At 41.6% G+C, this 18844-nt stretch overlaps 1 protein-coding gene across 1 annotated transcript; it reads right to left on the bottom strand.

The window, feature by feature from the left end:
- Positions 1-4453: 4453 nt before the first annotated feature.
- On the bottom strand, positions 4454-9874 carry LOC121575231 (protein transport protein Sec61 subunit alpha). Its single transcript, XM_041888196.1, has 12 exons — positions 9736-9874; positions 8826-8893; positions 8634-8699; positions 8448-8526; positions 8057-8188; positions 7826-7935; positions 7364-7517; positions 6914-7074; positions 6515-6712; positions 6176-6367; positions 5921-5997; positions 4454-5745 (listed from the first exon to the last, which is right to left on the bottom strand). Exons 1-12 carry the CDS (start codon positions 9740-9742, stop codon positions 5559-5561), a joined length of 1431 nt encoding a protein of 476 aa, XP_041744130.1. The 5' UTR covers positions 9743-9874; the 3' UTR covers positions 4454-5558.
- Between the last annotated feature and the right edge of the window lie 8970 nt (positions 9875-18844).

Here is an 18844-nt window from a genome sequence, read left to right as displayed (position 1 = left end):
CACATGGGGACAAAGATCATACTTTTTGGAGAAATGTCCTCTGGTCTGATGAAACAAAAATAGAACCGTTTGGCCATAATGACCATCGTTATGTTTGGAGGAAAAAGGGTGTTGCTTGCAAGCCGAATATCACCATCCCAACCGTGAAGAACAGGGGTGGCAGCATCATGCTGTGGGGGTGCTTTGCTGCAGGAGAGACTGGTGCACTTCACAAAATAGATGGCATCATGAGGAAGGAAAATTATGTTGATATATTGAAGCAACATCTCAAGACATCAGTCAGAAAGTTAAAGCTTGGTTGCAAATGGGTCTTCCAAATGGACAATGACCCCAAGCATACTTTCAAACTGAAAAAGCATGCGCGAGCAAGGAGGCCTACAAACCTGACTCAGTTACACCAGCTCTGTCAGGAGGAATGGGCCAAAATTCACCCAACTTATTGTGGGAAGCTTGTGGAAGGCTACCCGAAACATTTGACCCAAGTTAAACAATTTAAAGGCAATGCTACCAAATACTAATTGAGTGTATGTAAACTTCTGACCCACTGGGAATGTGATGAAATAAATAATAGCTGAAATAAATCATTCTCTCTACTATTATTCTGACATTTTACATTCTTAAAATAAAGTGGTGATCCTAACTGACCTAAAACAGGGCATTTTTACTAGGATTAAATGTCAGGAATTGTGAAAAACTGAGTTTAAATGTATTTGGCTAAGGTGTATGTAAACTTCCGACTTCAACTGTAGGTTCAGATCTTTTTTGAAACATCACAGCACAGTTGAAAAATGTATGGCAAATAGAACTCAAAACTGGATGGTCTTCAGAGATAGATGGGAGAGGTTGAGGGTAACTGAAGGATGGGACTAAAAACAAACAAAAGATAACTAATGTACAATATACTGTGTCTGTAAAATGTATATAGTATGTATAGTTGAAGTCGGAAGTTTACATACACTTAGGTTGGAGTCATTAAAACTCATTTTTTCAACCCCTCCACAAATTTCTTGTTAACAAATTATAGTTTTGGCAAGTCGGTTAGGACATCTACTTTGTGCATGACACAAGTAATTTTTCCAACAATTGTTTACAGACAGATTATTTCACTTATAATTCACTGTATCACAATTCCAGTGGGTCAGAAGTTTACATACACTAAATTGACTGTGACTTTAAACAGCTTGGAAAATTCCAGAAAATGATGTAATGGCTTTAGAAGCTTCTGATAGGCTAATTGACATCATTTGAGTCAATTGGAGGTGTACCTGTGGATGTATTTCAAGGCCTACCTTCAAACTCATTACCTCTTTGCTTGGCATCATGGGAAAATTAAAAGAAATCAGCCAAGACCTCAGAAAAATAATTGTAGACCTTGGGTTCATCCTTGGGAGCAATTTCCAAACGCCTGAAGGTACCACGTTCATCTGTACAAACAATAGTACGCAAGTATAAACACCATGGGACCACGCAGACATCATAAGGGTCAGGAAGGAGACGCGTGTTCTGTCTCCTAGAGATGAACGTACTTTGGTGCGAAAAGTGCAAATCAATCCCAGAACAACAGCAAAGGACCTTGTGAAGATGCTAGAGGAAACATGTACAAAAGTATCTATATCCACAGTAAAACGAGTCCTATATCGACATAACCTGAAAGGCCGCTCAGCAAGGAAGAAGCCATTGCTCCAAAACCGCCATTAAAAAATCCAGACTACGGTTAGCAACTGCACATGGGGACAAAGATCATACTTTTTGGAGAAATGTCCTCTGGTCTGATGAAACAAAAATATAACTGTTTGGCCATAATGACAATCGTTATGTTTGGAGGAAAAAGTGGGTTGCTTGCAAGCCGAAGAACACCATCCCAACCGTGAAGCACGGGGGTGGCAGTATCATGCTGTGTGGGTGCTTTGCTGCAGGAGGGACTGATGCACTTCACAAAATAGAATGCATAATGAGTAAGGAAGATTTTGTGGATATATTGAAGCAACATCTCAAGACATCAGTCAGGAAGTTAAAGCTTGGTCGCAAATGGGTCTTCCAAATGGACAATGACCCCAAGCATACTTCCAATGTTGTGGCAAAATGGCTTAAGGATAACAAAGTCAAGGTATTGGAGTGGCCATCACAAAGCCCTGACCTCAATCCTATAGAAAATGTGTGGGCAGAACTGAAAAAGTGTGTGCGAACAAGGAGGCCTACAAACCTGACTCAGTTACACCAGCTCTGTCAGGAGGAATGGGACAAAATTCACCCAACTTATTGTGGGAAGCTTGTGGAAGGCTACCCGAAACGTTTGACCCAAGGTGATCCTAACTGACCTAAAACAGGGAATTTTTACTTGGATTAAATGTCAGGAATTGTGAAAAACTGAGTTTAAATGTATTTGGCTAAGGTGTATGTAAACTTCTGACTTCAACTGTATAAGCTGGAAGTAGAAGCGTAAGTGTTGTTGTCCATTAGTTTACTCCGATTAGGGGAGGGGTGGTAGGGTTAGGGGAAAAAAATAAAGGAAAATATATTTTAAAAATATATACACTACCGGTCAAAAGTTTTAGAACACCTACTCATTCAAGGGTTTTTCTTTATTTTTACTATTTTTTACATTGTAGAATTACAGTGAAGACATCAAAACGATGAAATAACACGTATGGAATCATGTAGTAATCAAAAAAGTGTTAAACAAATCAAAATATATTTTATATTTGAGATTCTTCAAATAGCCACCCTTTGCCTTGATGACAGCTTTGCACACTCTTGGCATTCTCTCAACCAGCTTCATGAAAATAGTAAAAAATTAAGAAAAACCCTTGAATGAGTAGGTGTTCTAAAACTTTTGACCGACAGTGTATATACATATATTTAAAATAATATACATATATTTACCCCCAAAGTATATGGGGAATTGGAAATGATGCAGACAATTACATTGATAGAAGCCACACTCTATCTGCAATATTAAAGCTGATGTACCCCCCCAATAAAATAAAATAAATAAATAAATAAGTCACACGTAGCAAATAACCAAATGTCATTACTCATCTCCACCTGCTGGAGAAGACAGATTTTGGGCCTAGTTATCCCTGTCACTTCGCCTCTTCCTCTCTGGTGTGACTCACACATTTCAGAAAATTACTATAGTTCCAGCCTTGGGCCAATCAGTGTAATTTTGTAAATGCCGGATCTCTACGGCAAGACACATCATCCACCCAAGTTTCATAAAAATCGGGCCAGTGCTGTCTGAGATATCGTGTGTGACTAAGGCCGATTTATGCTTGATGTAATGTGGTCCAGCTTGCGGAGGCCAAATCAAGCTCTGTACCACATCGCGGTGCGCCTCCCAAATGTTGTGACAATGCGGAGGGCTCCATACAGCTCCGCATTAACATGATTGGTTGACGGCAGGGGGGGGGGGCAGTACTTCCTGTATAAACACAAACACACTTCCTTGACAATTTCCTTCACAACAGCTCTGCTCTGCTTCCCGAAGTGCAAGAAGTATGAATGCCCTGAGTTCTGCAGAGGCCACGTTGTATGGCCAATTCAAATGCTTGAATGACCATAAATCGGCTTTTAATGACCATAAATCGTCAACCAATCATGTCAATGCAGAGCTATATGGAGCCCTCCGCAGTGCACGGCGATGCGGTACACATGGTCGTATCAAGCATAAATAGTCTTTAATGTACTGGTATGATATGAAAGGTTCTGTAATACGGCCACTGCAGAAGTCAGGGCATTCATACTTCTTGCGTTTCGCGGGGCAGAGCTGCTGTCAAGGAAGTGAGTTTGTGTTTATACAGGACCTCCCGCCGACCAATGAAATGATTGCGGAGCTCAGCAATTGTGTAACACCCTCCATACGAAGCATAAATCGTATTTAAGGGAAAGACAGACGGACAGAATGAGATCCACAGTCTCCTCCCCGATTTCATCGTGGGGGACAATAATCTTGACTGAAGTAGCTAGATACATACATTTTTACATTTTAGTCATTTAGCAGACGCTCTTATCCAGAGCGACTTACAGTTAGTGAGTGCATACATTTTTTCATACTGGCCCCCGTGGGAAACGAACCCACAACCCAGGCGTTGCAAGCGCCATGCTCTACCAACTGAGCTACTGGGGACATAAAAGCAAGTTGGTTTACACAATAGACCATATGAGTTTACACTTCTAGATATTGGAAAGTTTTTTTTCATCATGTAGCTCAGTTGTGTTGTGATGGATTTATCCAGACAATAATTCAAGTTGTTAGTATAATCTTTACAGACAAAGAAAAAACAATAACTTTTCCCTAAAATGAGTTTTTATTGAGAAATATCATTTTTTCCCCTGGAATACATTTGTTCGGAACAGCATACTATTTTTTATTTTTTTTTACATATTAAAAAACGTATTTTACACTGCAGATGGATTCAATGCATGGCATATATACAGAACACCAAAATCCACGACATGTGAAAGTGTTTTTAATACAGTCATGATCAAAGCAGACAAAAAACACAAACACAAAAAATCTTTCCTCACCCAATTTTACCCAACAAAGTGGGCAACAGGTATGAACGTGGCATAAGATGACCTCTCCCTAAACACACCCTTCCTTCAGCCCAGTTTCAACATTAAGGACCTTCTGCTGAGTGGTTCACTTGATAAACTCTTCCACTGCTGCACACTTTCACATTAAACACATTTGATTTTGACAAAGCTGGACCACACAGAGCCCTACACTCCTCTTCCTGATCCTATATTGGATCGCTGCTTTTAAACAGTCACGTCTGGCAGACAAACATGGTTATATTCTGAATAGTTCTGAGTCTGGTCCAAAACTTCCTTTGCTACTCAATCAGTGAAATGAGTGGCCATCAGGTCAACACCCCAGATAAAGATTGTACCAAAGAGCCCAGCTGTGAAGGTATACTGTACACTCATACCCATCTATATCCTCCAGGTAATAGAGATGATGGAATTAAAGCAGAAAAACTAAGTATTCCTATGTATACTGTGTTGGGTTGTATGAAAGAAGTCCAGTAAGAGAGGGACTGCCCTCACCCCAGTGTAGTATACATGATTGCATACAACAGAGCCACAGAGCTCTTGTCTCAGTCTGAAAAGGAACCCCCCCCCCCATAAACGCTTGTGGATCAGACCATTTTATACAGATATGAAACACTTCAGATGATGACCCTGAGGAGGTTAACCAGTCCCAGGCATCAGGCAAACTGAGTTTAGAGATTGATCTATGTGTTATAACTAAAAGGGGGAGCAGACCAGGGGTTGTGAATGTCAGGATGTAGTCAGTCACACCACGTCGCTACACAAACCATTCTGTTTGAGCTGAACCTCCTGTAGGCCATGTCAGGGGGAGATGCCAGAAAGCATCCGGGAAATGACACAGGAGAGAACAGATTAATTATGCAGATTAAAAAACCTAAATGGACATATAATAATGGGAATAATAATAGGAGGTTTGGTGGGACTTGGTCTGATCTGGGGCATGTCCATGTGCATGTGCATTAAGAGGGTCATTATGTCGCAGATGTTGGCAGCCAGGTGTCTGTCTAAAAGAGCAGGGCTCCCATGCTGCCCATTTCACTCTGCTCCTTGACAAAGATCTCAAAGTACTGGTAGATGATGGTGACGGCTAGCAGGATACCCGTGCCCGAGCCGATAGCACCCAGGAAGTCCGCCATGACGGAAAGGCCGCCGATACAGAGACCACCAAAGGCAGCCGCTGTGGGGATGTACCTGGAACACACATAGGCAAGATTAAGGGTTGTTCGGGAGGCAAATTCAAGTAGTATTGCACCAATCATTACCAGAAGAAAGTTTGTTTGGAATAGTGTAATATTAAACCCTGGTAAAGCTATGATGATGTGGATTGTTATGGCTAAAGGTTAGAGAGATGGCTGAGATTGTTCACCTGTTGAGTTCATGGACCATGGAGGTCTCTCTGTGTCCCCTCATAACCATCTGTTGCTCCTTTAGCTGCTTAGCCACCTGGGAGACAAAACACACACTCATGGTTTACATAACACATGTTGCCCCTAAAAGCCCTAGAAATGTTTAGTTAATAAGATTTCTACATCAAAACCACTTGTCTGTTTCAAATGAAATCGAATCAGTTGATTAATACATAGTCTAACAAATGTAGAGCACATGTGGTAGCAGGACTTACATCTTTGGCAGAGGAGCCGGACACCTCAATCCAGGTCTTGGAGAAAAAGGCACAGGAGCCCAGCATGAAGCATATGTAGATAGCAGCATGGATGGGGTCATCTAGGACCGAGCCAAACGACTCCGGGGGAGAGAAGTAGTAACAGAGCCCACCCACTGGGTAGGCACGGGCTGGACCGCCTGACGATGTGTCCTACAAACACACGCACAAGTCTGGTCATCTCATACAGTCTATGTTGCTGGATATGTTAATGTGACAAACTTGTCAAATGTAGTTAAACTGAGTTTAGAGTTCAGACATAGTAGTTCAGGTAAATGGTTTTAAATGGTGTGTACTTACCGACCAGGTGCCCAGCAGGTTAACCAGGAAGTTACCACTGAATCGTGTGGAGAGCATCTGAGAGATGACGTACAGGTTGGACACGAGGGCAGACTGGAGGATGATGGGAATGTTGGAGGTATAGAAGAGCTTGATGGGATAAGTGTTGTACTGGCCACGGTAACGGGCAGACTTAATGGGCAGGTCCACCCTGAAGCCCTGTAGAGAGATGGGAGGAAGAGACGGACATGGTGAGATACAGTATACATTTATAAAGTCTAAATGGACATTACTAAAAAGGTGAAGAAAAAACAATTGCTATGTGTTGTTTTTTGAGGGACCAATTATCTGACAATAACAAATGTGTTCAACTCCTTTAACTGGTATTAGGACAGACAATGAAGAAAGAGCGTTACTGACCTGGAAGTATATGACTACACCAAAGACGAAGACGGTGGCGAGGAGGTTCATGAGGTTGGGCAGGTTCTGGCGGTAGAAGGCCTCTCTCAGGGCGCGCACCTTGTCTGTCCGAGTGGCCAGCAGATGGAAGAGGGCAATGATAGCCCCCTCAAACTCTGTGCCTGAACCGAAGACAAGATACTCAAACATCAGCCTCACATCTAGAGACCACCTGACCTAACCCAGACCGCTGGGGGTTTTCAAGGCCAAGTCTGGATCTATAGGAGCCCTAGTTGGTCTTATGTGAAATTACTACTTACATATAACCAGGTATGTTTATCTCTGATAGTGGAAATTAGTAAGTCTGTCCTAAATGTACACCCAGACATGGCACATCAGTTTCAATGCCCCAGTTTAGCCCCTATGAGCCCTGCTGTCCCTCTCTCACAGCCCTCTGGTCTGGTATCATACCCCTGCCAGTGTTGACGGTGGTGGGGCTAAAGGCCTTCCAGACGATGGTCTCACAGATGTTGGTGGCAATGAACAGAGAGATACCAGAGCCCAGACCATAACCCTTCTGCAGCAGCTCATCCAGCAGCAGCACGATCAGACCTGCCACAAACAGCTGGAAGGGGAGACAGATGGGTTAGAGACACAGAGACAAATCACTCGCACTGGAGCCCTGTTTGACTTCCTTTAAATATACCTATTCTTCATACATTCCTTGAAGTAATCTGAGAGGGTTGGATTGGTTAAAGAATAGGATGTGAACCTTGTTCTATATTATCCAATCACTTACAGATTAATAGTGATAACCTCAGAAAATGTAGCAAGAAAGGAGTGTTTTAACTATTGGACCAAGCTTGGATCTGACAGGGGAAGTAAAGAGTAGGGATAAGAATATGACTCAGAGGGGTGGGGAGGAGGGCTCACCTGGATGATGATGAGAAGACAGATCCCAGCGCCCATATCGGAGGGGTCTCCGTACATGCCAGTCATCACATACACGATGGCCTGACCAATGGTGATGATCATACCAAACACTGTAGGAGAAAGCAAGGGGTTAAAGAATCTATGGCCTCATTCACAGTAATGCTCCAAGCTTGACAGAATCAAATCAAATATACTCAAACTAGGAACAGGAAGTGGGGCTTGTGGTCTTACATTTTTGTGCTCCATTGAAGAGGGCCCTGTCTTTGGGGGTGTCTCCCACCTCAATGATCTTAGCCCCAGCCAGGAGCTGCATGATGAGGCCTGAGGTGACAATCGGAGAGATACCCAGCTCCATCAGGGTACCTTGAGGGAGAAACCCAGGGGACGTTAACAGGAGAGCAGAGCCATAGAGATGAAATAACACCATTCACCCATTCAAGTCGGAGATAAAAGTTATCACTCCAATTGACCAACAACATTCACTCAACACTTTATCAATTCACACACTCAATTACTAATTCGTTGATATGTCCCTTGATTGACTTATCAATTCACAGAGCCATTCATTTATTCACCTGTTAATCTAATTTGATGTCTCTACATTGCAAAAGTGACAACCCACCTCTGTTGGAGGCCAGAATCACTCTCATCCAGTAGAAGGGATCTGCAGAGTCTGATGACATGATGCCAAACAGGGGAATCTGGAGGATAGACGTGACAGACATTCAGGTGTGAGGTTTTTCTTTATTTAATTCTACTCGTTTAACATGCTAGAAAAGATTGTGTGAACAAAAAGGCTGATATTTACCTGGCAGCACACGAGGAAAATGAAGAGAGTGATGGCTGTCCATAGTACCTTCTCTCTGAACTGGATCTGTTGAGCACAAGAATTACAGTGAGACATGGAAGCAACAATGACAGCATTAACAATGTAACACATACAGAGGTTTATAAAGTTTAATGTAAAACGATTCTTGTCATCATTAAGTAAATACTGTACCTTTCTTTCGGGTTTCTGGATTTCAGGTAATACCGCGCAGAACGGCTTTATTACCTCCAGGAATTTGACTAAAAAACAGACAAAGGGAGGGTTGTTATTGGTTCACCATAATAAACATAAATCAAGGGCAGTGAACCTATTTGTAGGGGGACGTGGCATAGCGGTAACGTTACATGCATTACTAGCGGTTTGCATCTTTGGATATAAGCGAATTCACTATGAAAACAGATAGCACTATACACAATTATTAAATTAAACATTTTGCATACCAGCAAAAGGGTTTCAGTTAGCATTTGCTGCTTATGATATGGAGTTAGTTATTTGTGGCAAACACTGACTGTTAGCTGTGCGTCGTCATCACTGGTCTAGCTGTCTGCTTCAAATATAGCTAGCTATGTTAGCATAAATACTGCAAGATAAACCTGTAAAGTTACCGAACTCTGAGATATCAATGATCATGTAACAATGGTAGATATTAAATAGTTATCAATGTAGCTGATCGGGCATTTAATAATACGAAGTAAATAACAAATATGTACAGCTGTTAGCTAGCTAGCCGGCTAATGTAATGTTAGCAAGTAGCTAGTTAACTAGCTATCAACTGACAGCTAACGTTAGCTAGCTAAATTAGTTAACCTTAGTTACCTAACTAACGTTAGTATAAACAACTGACAAAACTAACCATTTCATTGCAGACATTGCTGTTGAAGACAGGAGTTGAAAATGTGTTTTAAACACAGAGTACTCGTCGTCTAACTAACTAAATGTTAGCTAGCTAGCTACAATGAAAATGGCCTCCATAGAGCCAATCGTTGAAAAATCTCATAGCTTGGATCTGATTCATCAAACGTTTCCTGTTTGTGAAATCGTCCTCTTGCTAGCTAGCTACTTAATTCTGGGGGATACTCACTGCCCATGATGATGTCCCAAGCGTTACGTTCTTTGAGTGTGTGGTCCCTGTGTGTCAGATAGTGGGTCTCTCCAGTTTTCGTTCTGACTACGGGCAAAAAGCTCTGCGCTGGGAAAGAAAGCACTTTAGAGACACGTCACCACTACACAGGCGCTTCAACACGTCAGTTCAACAGAAAGTGGGTGTCTCTTTAGTTTCTAGAGTTAAAAGTGAACTGAAAACTATGCGGTAGGGTCAATATTGTATTCTGTCTCCCCTGTAGCACTGTACTGGCCCTCAATGCATATGGCCAGACATGTGTGTCGGTCAGCTTTTTCATAACCCCACTGTCTCCATGAAAAATGTAATGTCTTTGATAGATATTATTATGATGAAGAAACATACAATAAAAAAATGGACACGCCGTTGGCATTAAACAATAAATAGATTATGTCCTGCAAAAAAATTTACGCGAATGGGCGCGTTTGAGCACTCATTCAAAGTGTGTTGCATTATGGGGATTTATTTGTTTCGACTTGCACCTACATGTCCACTGCATGAGCTTTACAAAAATCATGTGATCAAAGGTCATCAAGTTTTGACTGCAGTCGACTGCAAATTTCTGCAGTTGCTCTTCACCAACTTCATCCTGCAGCCATCGCTTGCATTGTGGGAGGCTCTATTGTCAACCAATCATTAGGTTGTTTTTGTTTGACCCACGCGAACGTGACCAAAGACTTGGAACCAACTTTGCCTTTCAGTTTGTGATTGTGTGATATGGGGGTTGGAGACACATTTATAAACAATGGGAACACTGCCTCAGATCCTCAAAAGGTTCTACAGCTGCACCATCGAGAGCATCCTGACTGGTTGCATCACCACCTGGTATGGCAACTGCTCGGCATCTGACCGCAAGGCGCTACAGGGGGTAGTGCGTATGGCCCAGTACATCACTGGGACCAAGCTTCCTGCCATCCAGGACCTCTATACCAGGCGGTGTCAGAGGAAGGCCATAAAAATGGTCAAAGACTCCAGCCACCCTAGTCATAGACTGTTCTCTCTGCTACCGCATGGCAAGCGGTACCGGAGCACCAAGTATAGATCCAAAAGGCTCCTTAACAGCTTCCACCCCAAGCCATAACACTGCTGAACAGTTAATCAAATGGCTACCTGAACTATTTGCATTGACCCCCGCTTTTTTTACTCTGCTGCTATGCATAGTCACTTTACCCCTACCTACATGTACATATTAACTCAATTACCTCAACTAACTTGTACCCCTGCACATTGACTCTGTACCAGTACCCTCGGTATATAGCCTCGTTATAGTTATTTTATTGTGTTACTTTTTTTTACTTTAGTTTATTTAGTAAATATTTAGTAAAAAATGGCTTTTTCCCCCCTGGATTGCCTTCCCCTGTGATTTTACCCACACACTGCTACTGTTAAAATGCTTGATGTTCATATGATTATGGGTTATACATACAATACTGATGTTACTAAAACATTAACAAATAAGCCTAATAACGCTTACAAACAATAATTTAATGATGGGAAATTAGCAGTTAAAGGGAAAAAATACTTCATATACATCATCTCCAGCACCACCCTACACTCTAAAAAGTAAAGGTTCCTGGAGGATCCTTTAGGGGTTCTTCAAATTGAAACTGTGGGGGAACCCCTATAAGTTATTTGAAGAACCCTTTTAATGGATCCTCAAAGAACCCCCCCCCCCCCATTATTATTATTATTATTAATTAATAATATGCATAACAATAACAACAATAACACAATATTTTAGTTGTCAGTGTTAATATTGATTTTAGTGGCAAAGCAGAATAAAAAAATAAACTCCCAGCAGAGCCCCAAGTCCAATGTATATTTCCTCTGGCATGTTGATGTTAATGTATTGATGTTCTCCGTATCCATAGCCATAATGATTTTGCAGTGTATGGTGATCGAACTGGTTTCCTGTTATATTCATCAGAGGTGTAGGGAGAGTGAAGTCTGTGAATCCAAAAAATTGTAATTATACAGATGTTTAACAAAACATGCACACAACAGTATCCATACCTTGGTTTTTGTGGTAAATGTGAATGAAAAAAACTGTTTTGGTAATGGTTTTCATACACATACCTTGTCCATAATGTAGAGGCCTATGGGATTTTCATTACAGAGGTAAGGGAGGAGGATGGTACATGTGATCTGCATAACATACCAATACCAATTGACATACCTTTGTATGCCTCCTCGTCTGTATACCTGCAGACACAGACACAAAAGTGAGCAGTTCATTCATCTGCACCCAATACAGCTAGCCTTCAACATATTCTTATAGCATGCACATTCTTACCTCTTTGTTGATTGATATCCATTGAATTATGTCCATTTTCTGTTTAAGAAAGATTTGCACAAATATGAAAAGATACATAAAACAATATCAATTTAGATCATACATGGGACAAACCTTACCTTCAATTGAGGAGCTCTTTAAAAATGTAGTTAAGTGCCTGCACCTGCTGTCCTTTCAAATCCAAATGTTTCATTTGGGCAGTTAGGTACCTGCAAGAACCCCCACCAACTAAGGAGGTTTCTCAATGAACCCCACCTCCTTTGGGGTTCTTGGAAGAACCTTTTGGGGGCAATTTTCAGTGCCAAGAACCATAAAGTTCTTCAAAGAACTTTAAGGATCTTAGAAGAACCCTTGTTGAACCCCTAATTTTTAGAGTATAACATCAACATATGTGAAAATTGTGCAATTTCTATGTTTTGTAGTAAAAAAGGTAGAGAAAGATAAGTGTTTCCAATTACATTATCAACAATTAGTAGACAATGCCTACTCACAATTGGTCAAAATCACATGATACACACCGATAATGTAATTGGAAACACTTATCTTCCTCATAATAATAGCCAGATTGGAGCCAATGGAATGGCATCAAACACATGGAAACCATGTGTGTGATGTATTTGATACCATTCCACTGATTCCGCTCCAGCCATTACCAACCTCCTGTGGTAGAAACACACCATATTCACTTGTTAATGTTGGGATGGTACTGTAGATGATGAATATGAAGTTGAACAATGGTGAAGTTGAACAGTATGAAAAAATTTATGCACTCACTAACTGTAAGTCGCTCTGGATAAGAGCTAAATGACTAAAATATAAATGTAATGAAGGAGTGGAAAAAAGTTGGAGATGTGGAAATGGACAGCAAGGAAAAGGGAAAGGAGCTGTGTAGAGGGAAGCGGTGTGGTGAGGAAGATTGGCGTACAAAAAGAAAAAAAACTTGATGACAAGGAGGATTCTGGCCCAGTGGGAATTAGATTTTTGGAGAATGGATCCTTGCCTTCTGGATGATCCATATGTGGTGTCAGGATGGGTGAAGTAGAAGTTGGGGACTGTTGAATCGATGAAAGTAAGTCGAAGTGGACTCGTGATTATTTTTTGTTGTTCTTCCGTCCAACTGAAATGTAAGATTCCTGGTGTCTGTGATGCCCACCGTTTGGTGCGACGCAGACCCGGTGGAGATCGTGGTGAAACAGAGAAGACACTGTCTGTCCTGCTGAGTTTTGATGCAGAATCTTTACCCAACAAAGTCAGGTTTGGATGTGTCAGTTATCCTGTGAGAGCGTTTGTCCCAAACCCATTATGGTGTTTTAGGTGCCAAGCTTATGGTCATGTTGCAGCAGTGTGTAGGAGGGAGATTCCTAGATGTGAGAAGTTTGCAGGAGGGCATGAGCAAAAAGGAATGTGTGGTATCTGTGGAAAAAGCTGTGTGTATTAACTGTACGGGGGACCTATGGTGCTGGAGAGCAGAAGTGTCCGGTGAGAGAAAGGCAGGTTGAGGTTTCCAGGATCAGAGGTGTCTTATGCTGAGGCAGTGAAGAGAGTAGTAGAGGAAGATGGATCCAGGGCGAGGGATCCTAAAAGGTTCCCTGTGAGTAGTAGGCCGAGGCCGAGGCCAATAGAGTGTGATAGGAATAACATGTGCTTCGGTAAGGTTGGCTTGTTAGTGTTCATAGCCATGGTTATTAACTGTAATGCAGAAACGGAACGTAAATCACAGAAAATAGATGTTGTGGTGGCAGCTGCAGAGTAGTACTTGGGTGTACGAGATTTTACTGCAGAGGAGTTACAAGGTGTGTTGAACGATAGTGTCCTGTCCTCCCAGGCTGCCTGTCTGGTGTAGGATCAGGGTCATGTAGTGGAATAGTGGTGAGGTTTTAATGGGTGTAGGGTTAATTGGTAGGGCAATTTTTCTTTCCTTTTCCCCTTCCCTTTTTGTGTCACAAAGTGTAATTAATTCACACTCCAGAACAGTAGGGTGAAAGACAGGGCAAGATAAGATAGATAGATGAATAACGAGCCTCACTCTCCAGTACAGTAGGTGGCGGTGTATGCACCTTTCAGTTGGTTGCGATCCGCCAATACAAATGTAAAGAATAACAACAAAAATGGGAACAAATTAGTCTAAGTGGGCAGCACAAGCAAGGAGGTGGGCAGAGCCAAGCACGAGCTAGCGAGATCCTATTGGCGTGTTCTAGAATACATATTGAATACTGCATATTTCCGTTAGGGAACGCTTCCTTTGTGAAGTGCACGTGTGCAATAACTCAATTCGCCTTTGCACTCCTTCTAAACAACGCGATTATTATTTTTTTGTTGCAAAGGGTAAAGTTCATAACAGATTCTAGTTTTGGGAACAGAAAACTGTATTGAGAAAATGTGCAGAATGTCGGCCAAAATCCATCTTGTTCCATCTTCTCCCACTGCCGGCCAGTGGGCTTCCTCTCACTACCATATTTTGGTAGTGAGTGGAAACGCTAAGTGGATGCTTCACATTTATACATCCGGTGAATTATCTGTCTCATTGTTCTATCTGTGACTAAACCATTGTTAGCTAGCTCATTGTTCTTGTTCTATCTGTGACCACAAGCTAGCGAGCGAAAGGGTGTAGACTTCGGCCACCGAACTTCCGCTTGCCTCAGGAAAAAATGTGTGCAAGAATAGCCTAAAAAACCTTTACCGAAGACTAAAACGAACAACAACGTCACAAAATGTCGTCATAACATATGCAAGAACTGTTTCGGATGTGACGCCTTTATAGCAGTGTTTCTTAATCCTGGTCCTGGGGACCCAAAGGGGTGCAGATTTTTGTTTTTGCTCTAGCACTACACAGCTGATTCAAATTATCAACTCATCATCATCTTTGATGATTGGAATCAGGTGTGTAGTGCTAAGGCAAAAACTGAAATGTGCACCGCTTTGGGTCCCCAGGACCAGGATTAAGAAACACTGCTTTATTGGAATCAAATCAATCAAGGACATCAGCAGTCCACATGTTTTCTGTCACCAGCAGGTGTCCCCATCACTCTACAATGCAAAGTGATTGTTCTGTCAAATAGTGCTAAATATATCCAACAGGAGGCAGACTGGGTCTGTAATGCAATATTGTGGATCAAACAGTTGCGAAATAGGAATACGTGAAATGTGTTTGTAGTTGTGAAATGTGGAATAGGTACAAACAGCAAATGACACAAACAGTTGTATGATGATTTCTTGGAATTACTTGTTATGTTCAAACATGACAGGATATTTTAGTCAGAGAATGACCAATTCATTTTAAAGGCTTGTAGTTCCCCAATATCAAGATGTATCTGGGTGAGTGTGTAGTATTGTGCAATATATTGATATCATTCTACGGGTAATTGAACTGAACATTGTATTGACATGCATATGTATTGACCATTGTCATCACTAGCACATTAGAGGCTGCTGCCTATATACATAGACTTGAAATCACTGGCCACTTTAGTAACGGAACACTAGTCACTTGAATAATGTTTACATATTATTCATCTCATATGTATATACTGTATTCTATTCTATTCTATTCTCTTAGTCTATGCTGCTCTGAAACCGGCCATTTGGGGCAACAGTAGGCGCTGTTACTTTCTAGTAGGTTTCGGTTTTGCTAGGGCGTTGTGGATAGGGATGGCGGATTGGCGTAAGCACCTGCCTCTGATTCATGGGAGCCTGACGTGTATAGCCGTAACGGACATTTTGGTGACCTTATTTGACCTTTTCTACTGCTTTTGAGACATGATTCGATTCCACCTTGGGGCACTACTTGTTGAGTAATTAAAACACTAAACAATCACAATACAGTAACTATTGGTCACTCTTTTATGTATTATTCTAATATGTATTCATTATAGAATTGTGTCAGTTATTAATGATAAACCTTTAAACTGCACTCTTCCTCCCCTCTCTCCCCATCTTTCCATGTTTCAGCTCCAGATGACAAAACCTGCACACTCCCAGAGGGTTGCAGGGCTGCCGACTTCCTTTTGGTCACACCTTTTATTTGGAGAAATATCCAATAAACCAAAGACATTGCTTTAACTGTGAATGTACTTTATTGCAGACATTTTCCTCAAATAAAATGGAGCATACATAAAATATACAAGTTATTACAATGTATTTACATTAGGTCTAATGTGGGTATGAGAGAGTCAAGTTTTGTAACTCAGACAAAAGCACAGAACTTCCCCACAAACTATCCACATATAAAATGAAATGGAGCATACATAAAATAAACAAGTAATTACAATTGATTTACATATTCACATACTATTGTGTTTGTGGGAGAGCGAGAGTGTGTGTGCATGTTTTGTATTTTTCCTTGTCAGCCACCATCTCTCCTAACCATGCCCTCTCCACCAACTGTGAGTAAGCACAACAGCACATGTCTGTTGTGGGAAATGGATAACACAATCTGTAGGCCTAAATATCTCCAATGCTAAAATAAAATGGAGCATACATATAAAATAAACAAGTAATTACAATGTATTTACATACTAATATGTGTGTGAGTGAGAGAGAGAGTAATTATTTTTTCTTGATAGCCACCCATCTGTGTTTTTCTGCTTCATAAAAAGCTGAGGTCTGGAACTCCCTCCAGGTCATTTCTCTCTCCATTCCTTGGCCTTGGTTGCCTGATGACTCACCCTGTCTTTTACATGCAGTCATTGTGGAGAACAAATTTCAGTTTGGCCTGAGCGATGTGGATGGGTAGCCAGGGAATGGCCTTGGTACATTAAAAATACTTTTGCAAGACAATAAACCTGCCACTCATGGGAACCCTGTACACATGAGGGCTGTTGGAGCCCTGTTTCAGCTCCAGATGACAAAACCTGCACACACTCCCAGAGGGTTGCAGGTCTGCCGACTTCCTTTTGGTCATTCATTTTAATCAGAGAAATATCCAATATACCAAACTGTTGCTTTAACTGTGAATGTACTTTATTGCACACTTCTCCTCAAATAACATGGAACATACAGAAAATAAACAATGTATTTACATTGGGTATTGTGTGTGTGTGTGTGTGTGTGTGTGTGTGTGTGTGTGTGTGTGAGTGAGAGAGAGCGTGAGAGGGAGGCATGTTTTTCAGAATTTCCTCAAACTACAAATTAAGCAATACTCTCACAATATTATCAATCACACTTTGATTGGATAGATATTTAGAGTAATCATGTAGATATTGATAATGGATATGTAGACGTAGATACAGTGAGGGAAAAAAGTATTTGATCCCCTGCTGATTTTGTACGTTTGCCCACTGACAAAGACATGATCAGTCTATAATTTTAATGGTAGGTTTATTTGAACAGTGAGAGACAGAATAACAAAACAAAAAATCCAGAAAAACGCATGTCAAAAATGTTTTAAATTGATTTGCATTTTAATGAGGGAAATAAGTATTTGACCCCTCTTCAAAACATGACTTAGTACTTGGTGGCAAAACCCTTGTTGGCAATCACAGAGGTCAGATGTTTCTTGTAGTTGGCCACCAGGTTTGCACACATCTCAGGAGGGATTTTGTCCCACTCCTCTTTGCAGATCTTCTCCAAGTCATTAAGGTTTCAAGGCTGACGTTTGGCAACTCGAACCTTCAGCTCCCTCCACAGATTTTCTATGGGATTAAGGTCTGGAGACTGGCTAGGCCACTCCAGGACCTTAATGTGCTTTTTCTTGAGCCACTCCTTTGTTGCCTTGGCTGTGTGTTTTGGGTCATTGTCATGCTGGAATACCCATCCATGACCCATTTTCAATGCCCTGGCTGAGGGAAGGAGGTTCTCACCCAAGATTTGAAGGTACATGGCCCCGTCCATCGTCCCTTTGATGCGGTGAAGTTGTCCTGTCCCCTTAGCAGAAAAACACCCCCAAAGCATAATGTTTCCACCTCCATGTTTGACAGTGGGGACGGTGTTCTTGGGGTCATAGGCAGCATTCCTCCTCCTCCAAACACGGCGAGTTGAGTTGATGCCAAAGAGCTCGATTTTGGTCTCATCTGACCACAACACTTTCACCCAGTTCTCCTCTGAATCATTCAGATGTTCATTGGCACACTTCAGACGGCCCTGTATATGTGCTTTCTTGAGCAGGGGGACCTTGCGGGCGCTGCAGGATTTCAGTCCTTCACGGCGTAGTGTGTTACCAATTGTTTTCTTGGTGACTATGGTCCCAGCTGCCTTGAGATCATTGACAATATCCTCCTGTGTAGTTCTGGGCTGATTCCTCACCGTTCTCATGATCATTGCAACTCCACGAGGTGAGATCTTGCATGGAGCCCGAGGCCGAGGGAGATTGACAGTTCTTTTGTGTTTCTTCCATTTGCAAATAATCGCACCAACTGTTGTCACCTTCTCACCAAGCTGCTTGGCGATGGTCTTGTTGCCCATTCCAGCCTTGTGTAGGTCTACAATCTTGTCCCTGACATCCTTGGAGAGCTCTTTGGTCTTGGCCATGGTGGAGAGTTTGGAATCTGATTGATTGATTGGTTCTGTGGACAGGTGTCTTTTATACAGGTAACAAGCTGAGATTAGGAGCACTCCCTTTAAGAGTGTGCTCCTAATCTCAGCTCGTTACCTGTATAAAAGACACCTGGGAGCCAGAAATCTTTCTGATTGAGAGGGGGTCAAATACTTATTTCCCTCATTAAAATGCAAATCAATTTCTAACATTTTTGACATGCGTTTTTCTGGATTTTGTTGTTGTTATTCTGTCTCTCACTGTTCAAATAAACCTACCATTAAAAGTATAGACTGATCATTTCTTTG

Source organism: Coregonus clupeaformis, chromosome 10 (genome assembly GCF_020615455.1).
Source record: "Coregonus clupeaformis isolate EN_2021a chromosome 10, ASM2061545v1, whole genome shotgun sequence".
NCBI lineage: Eukaryota > Metazoa > Chordata > Actinopteri > Salmoniformes > Salmonidae > Coregonus > Coregonus clupeaformis.
This window is presented reverse-complemented; position numbering and strand designations above follow the sequence as displayed.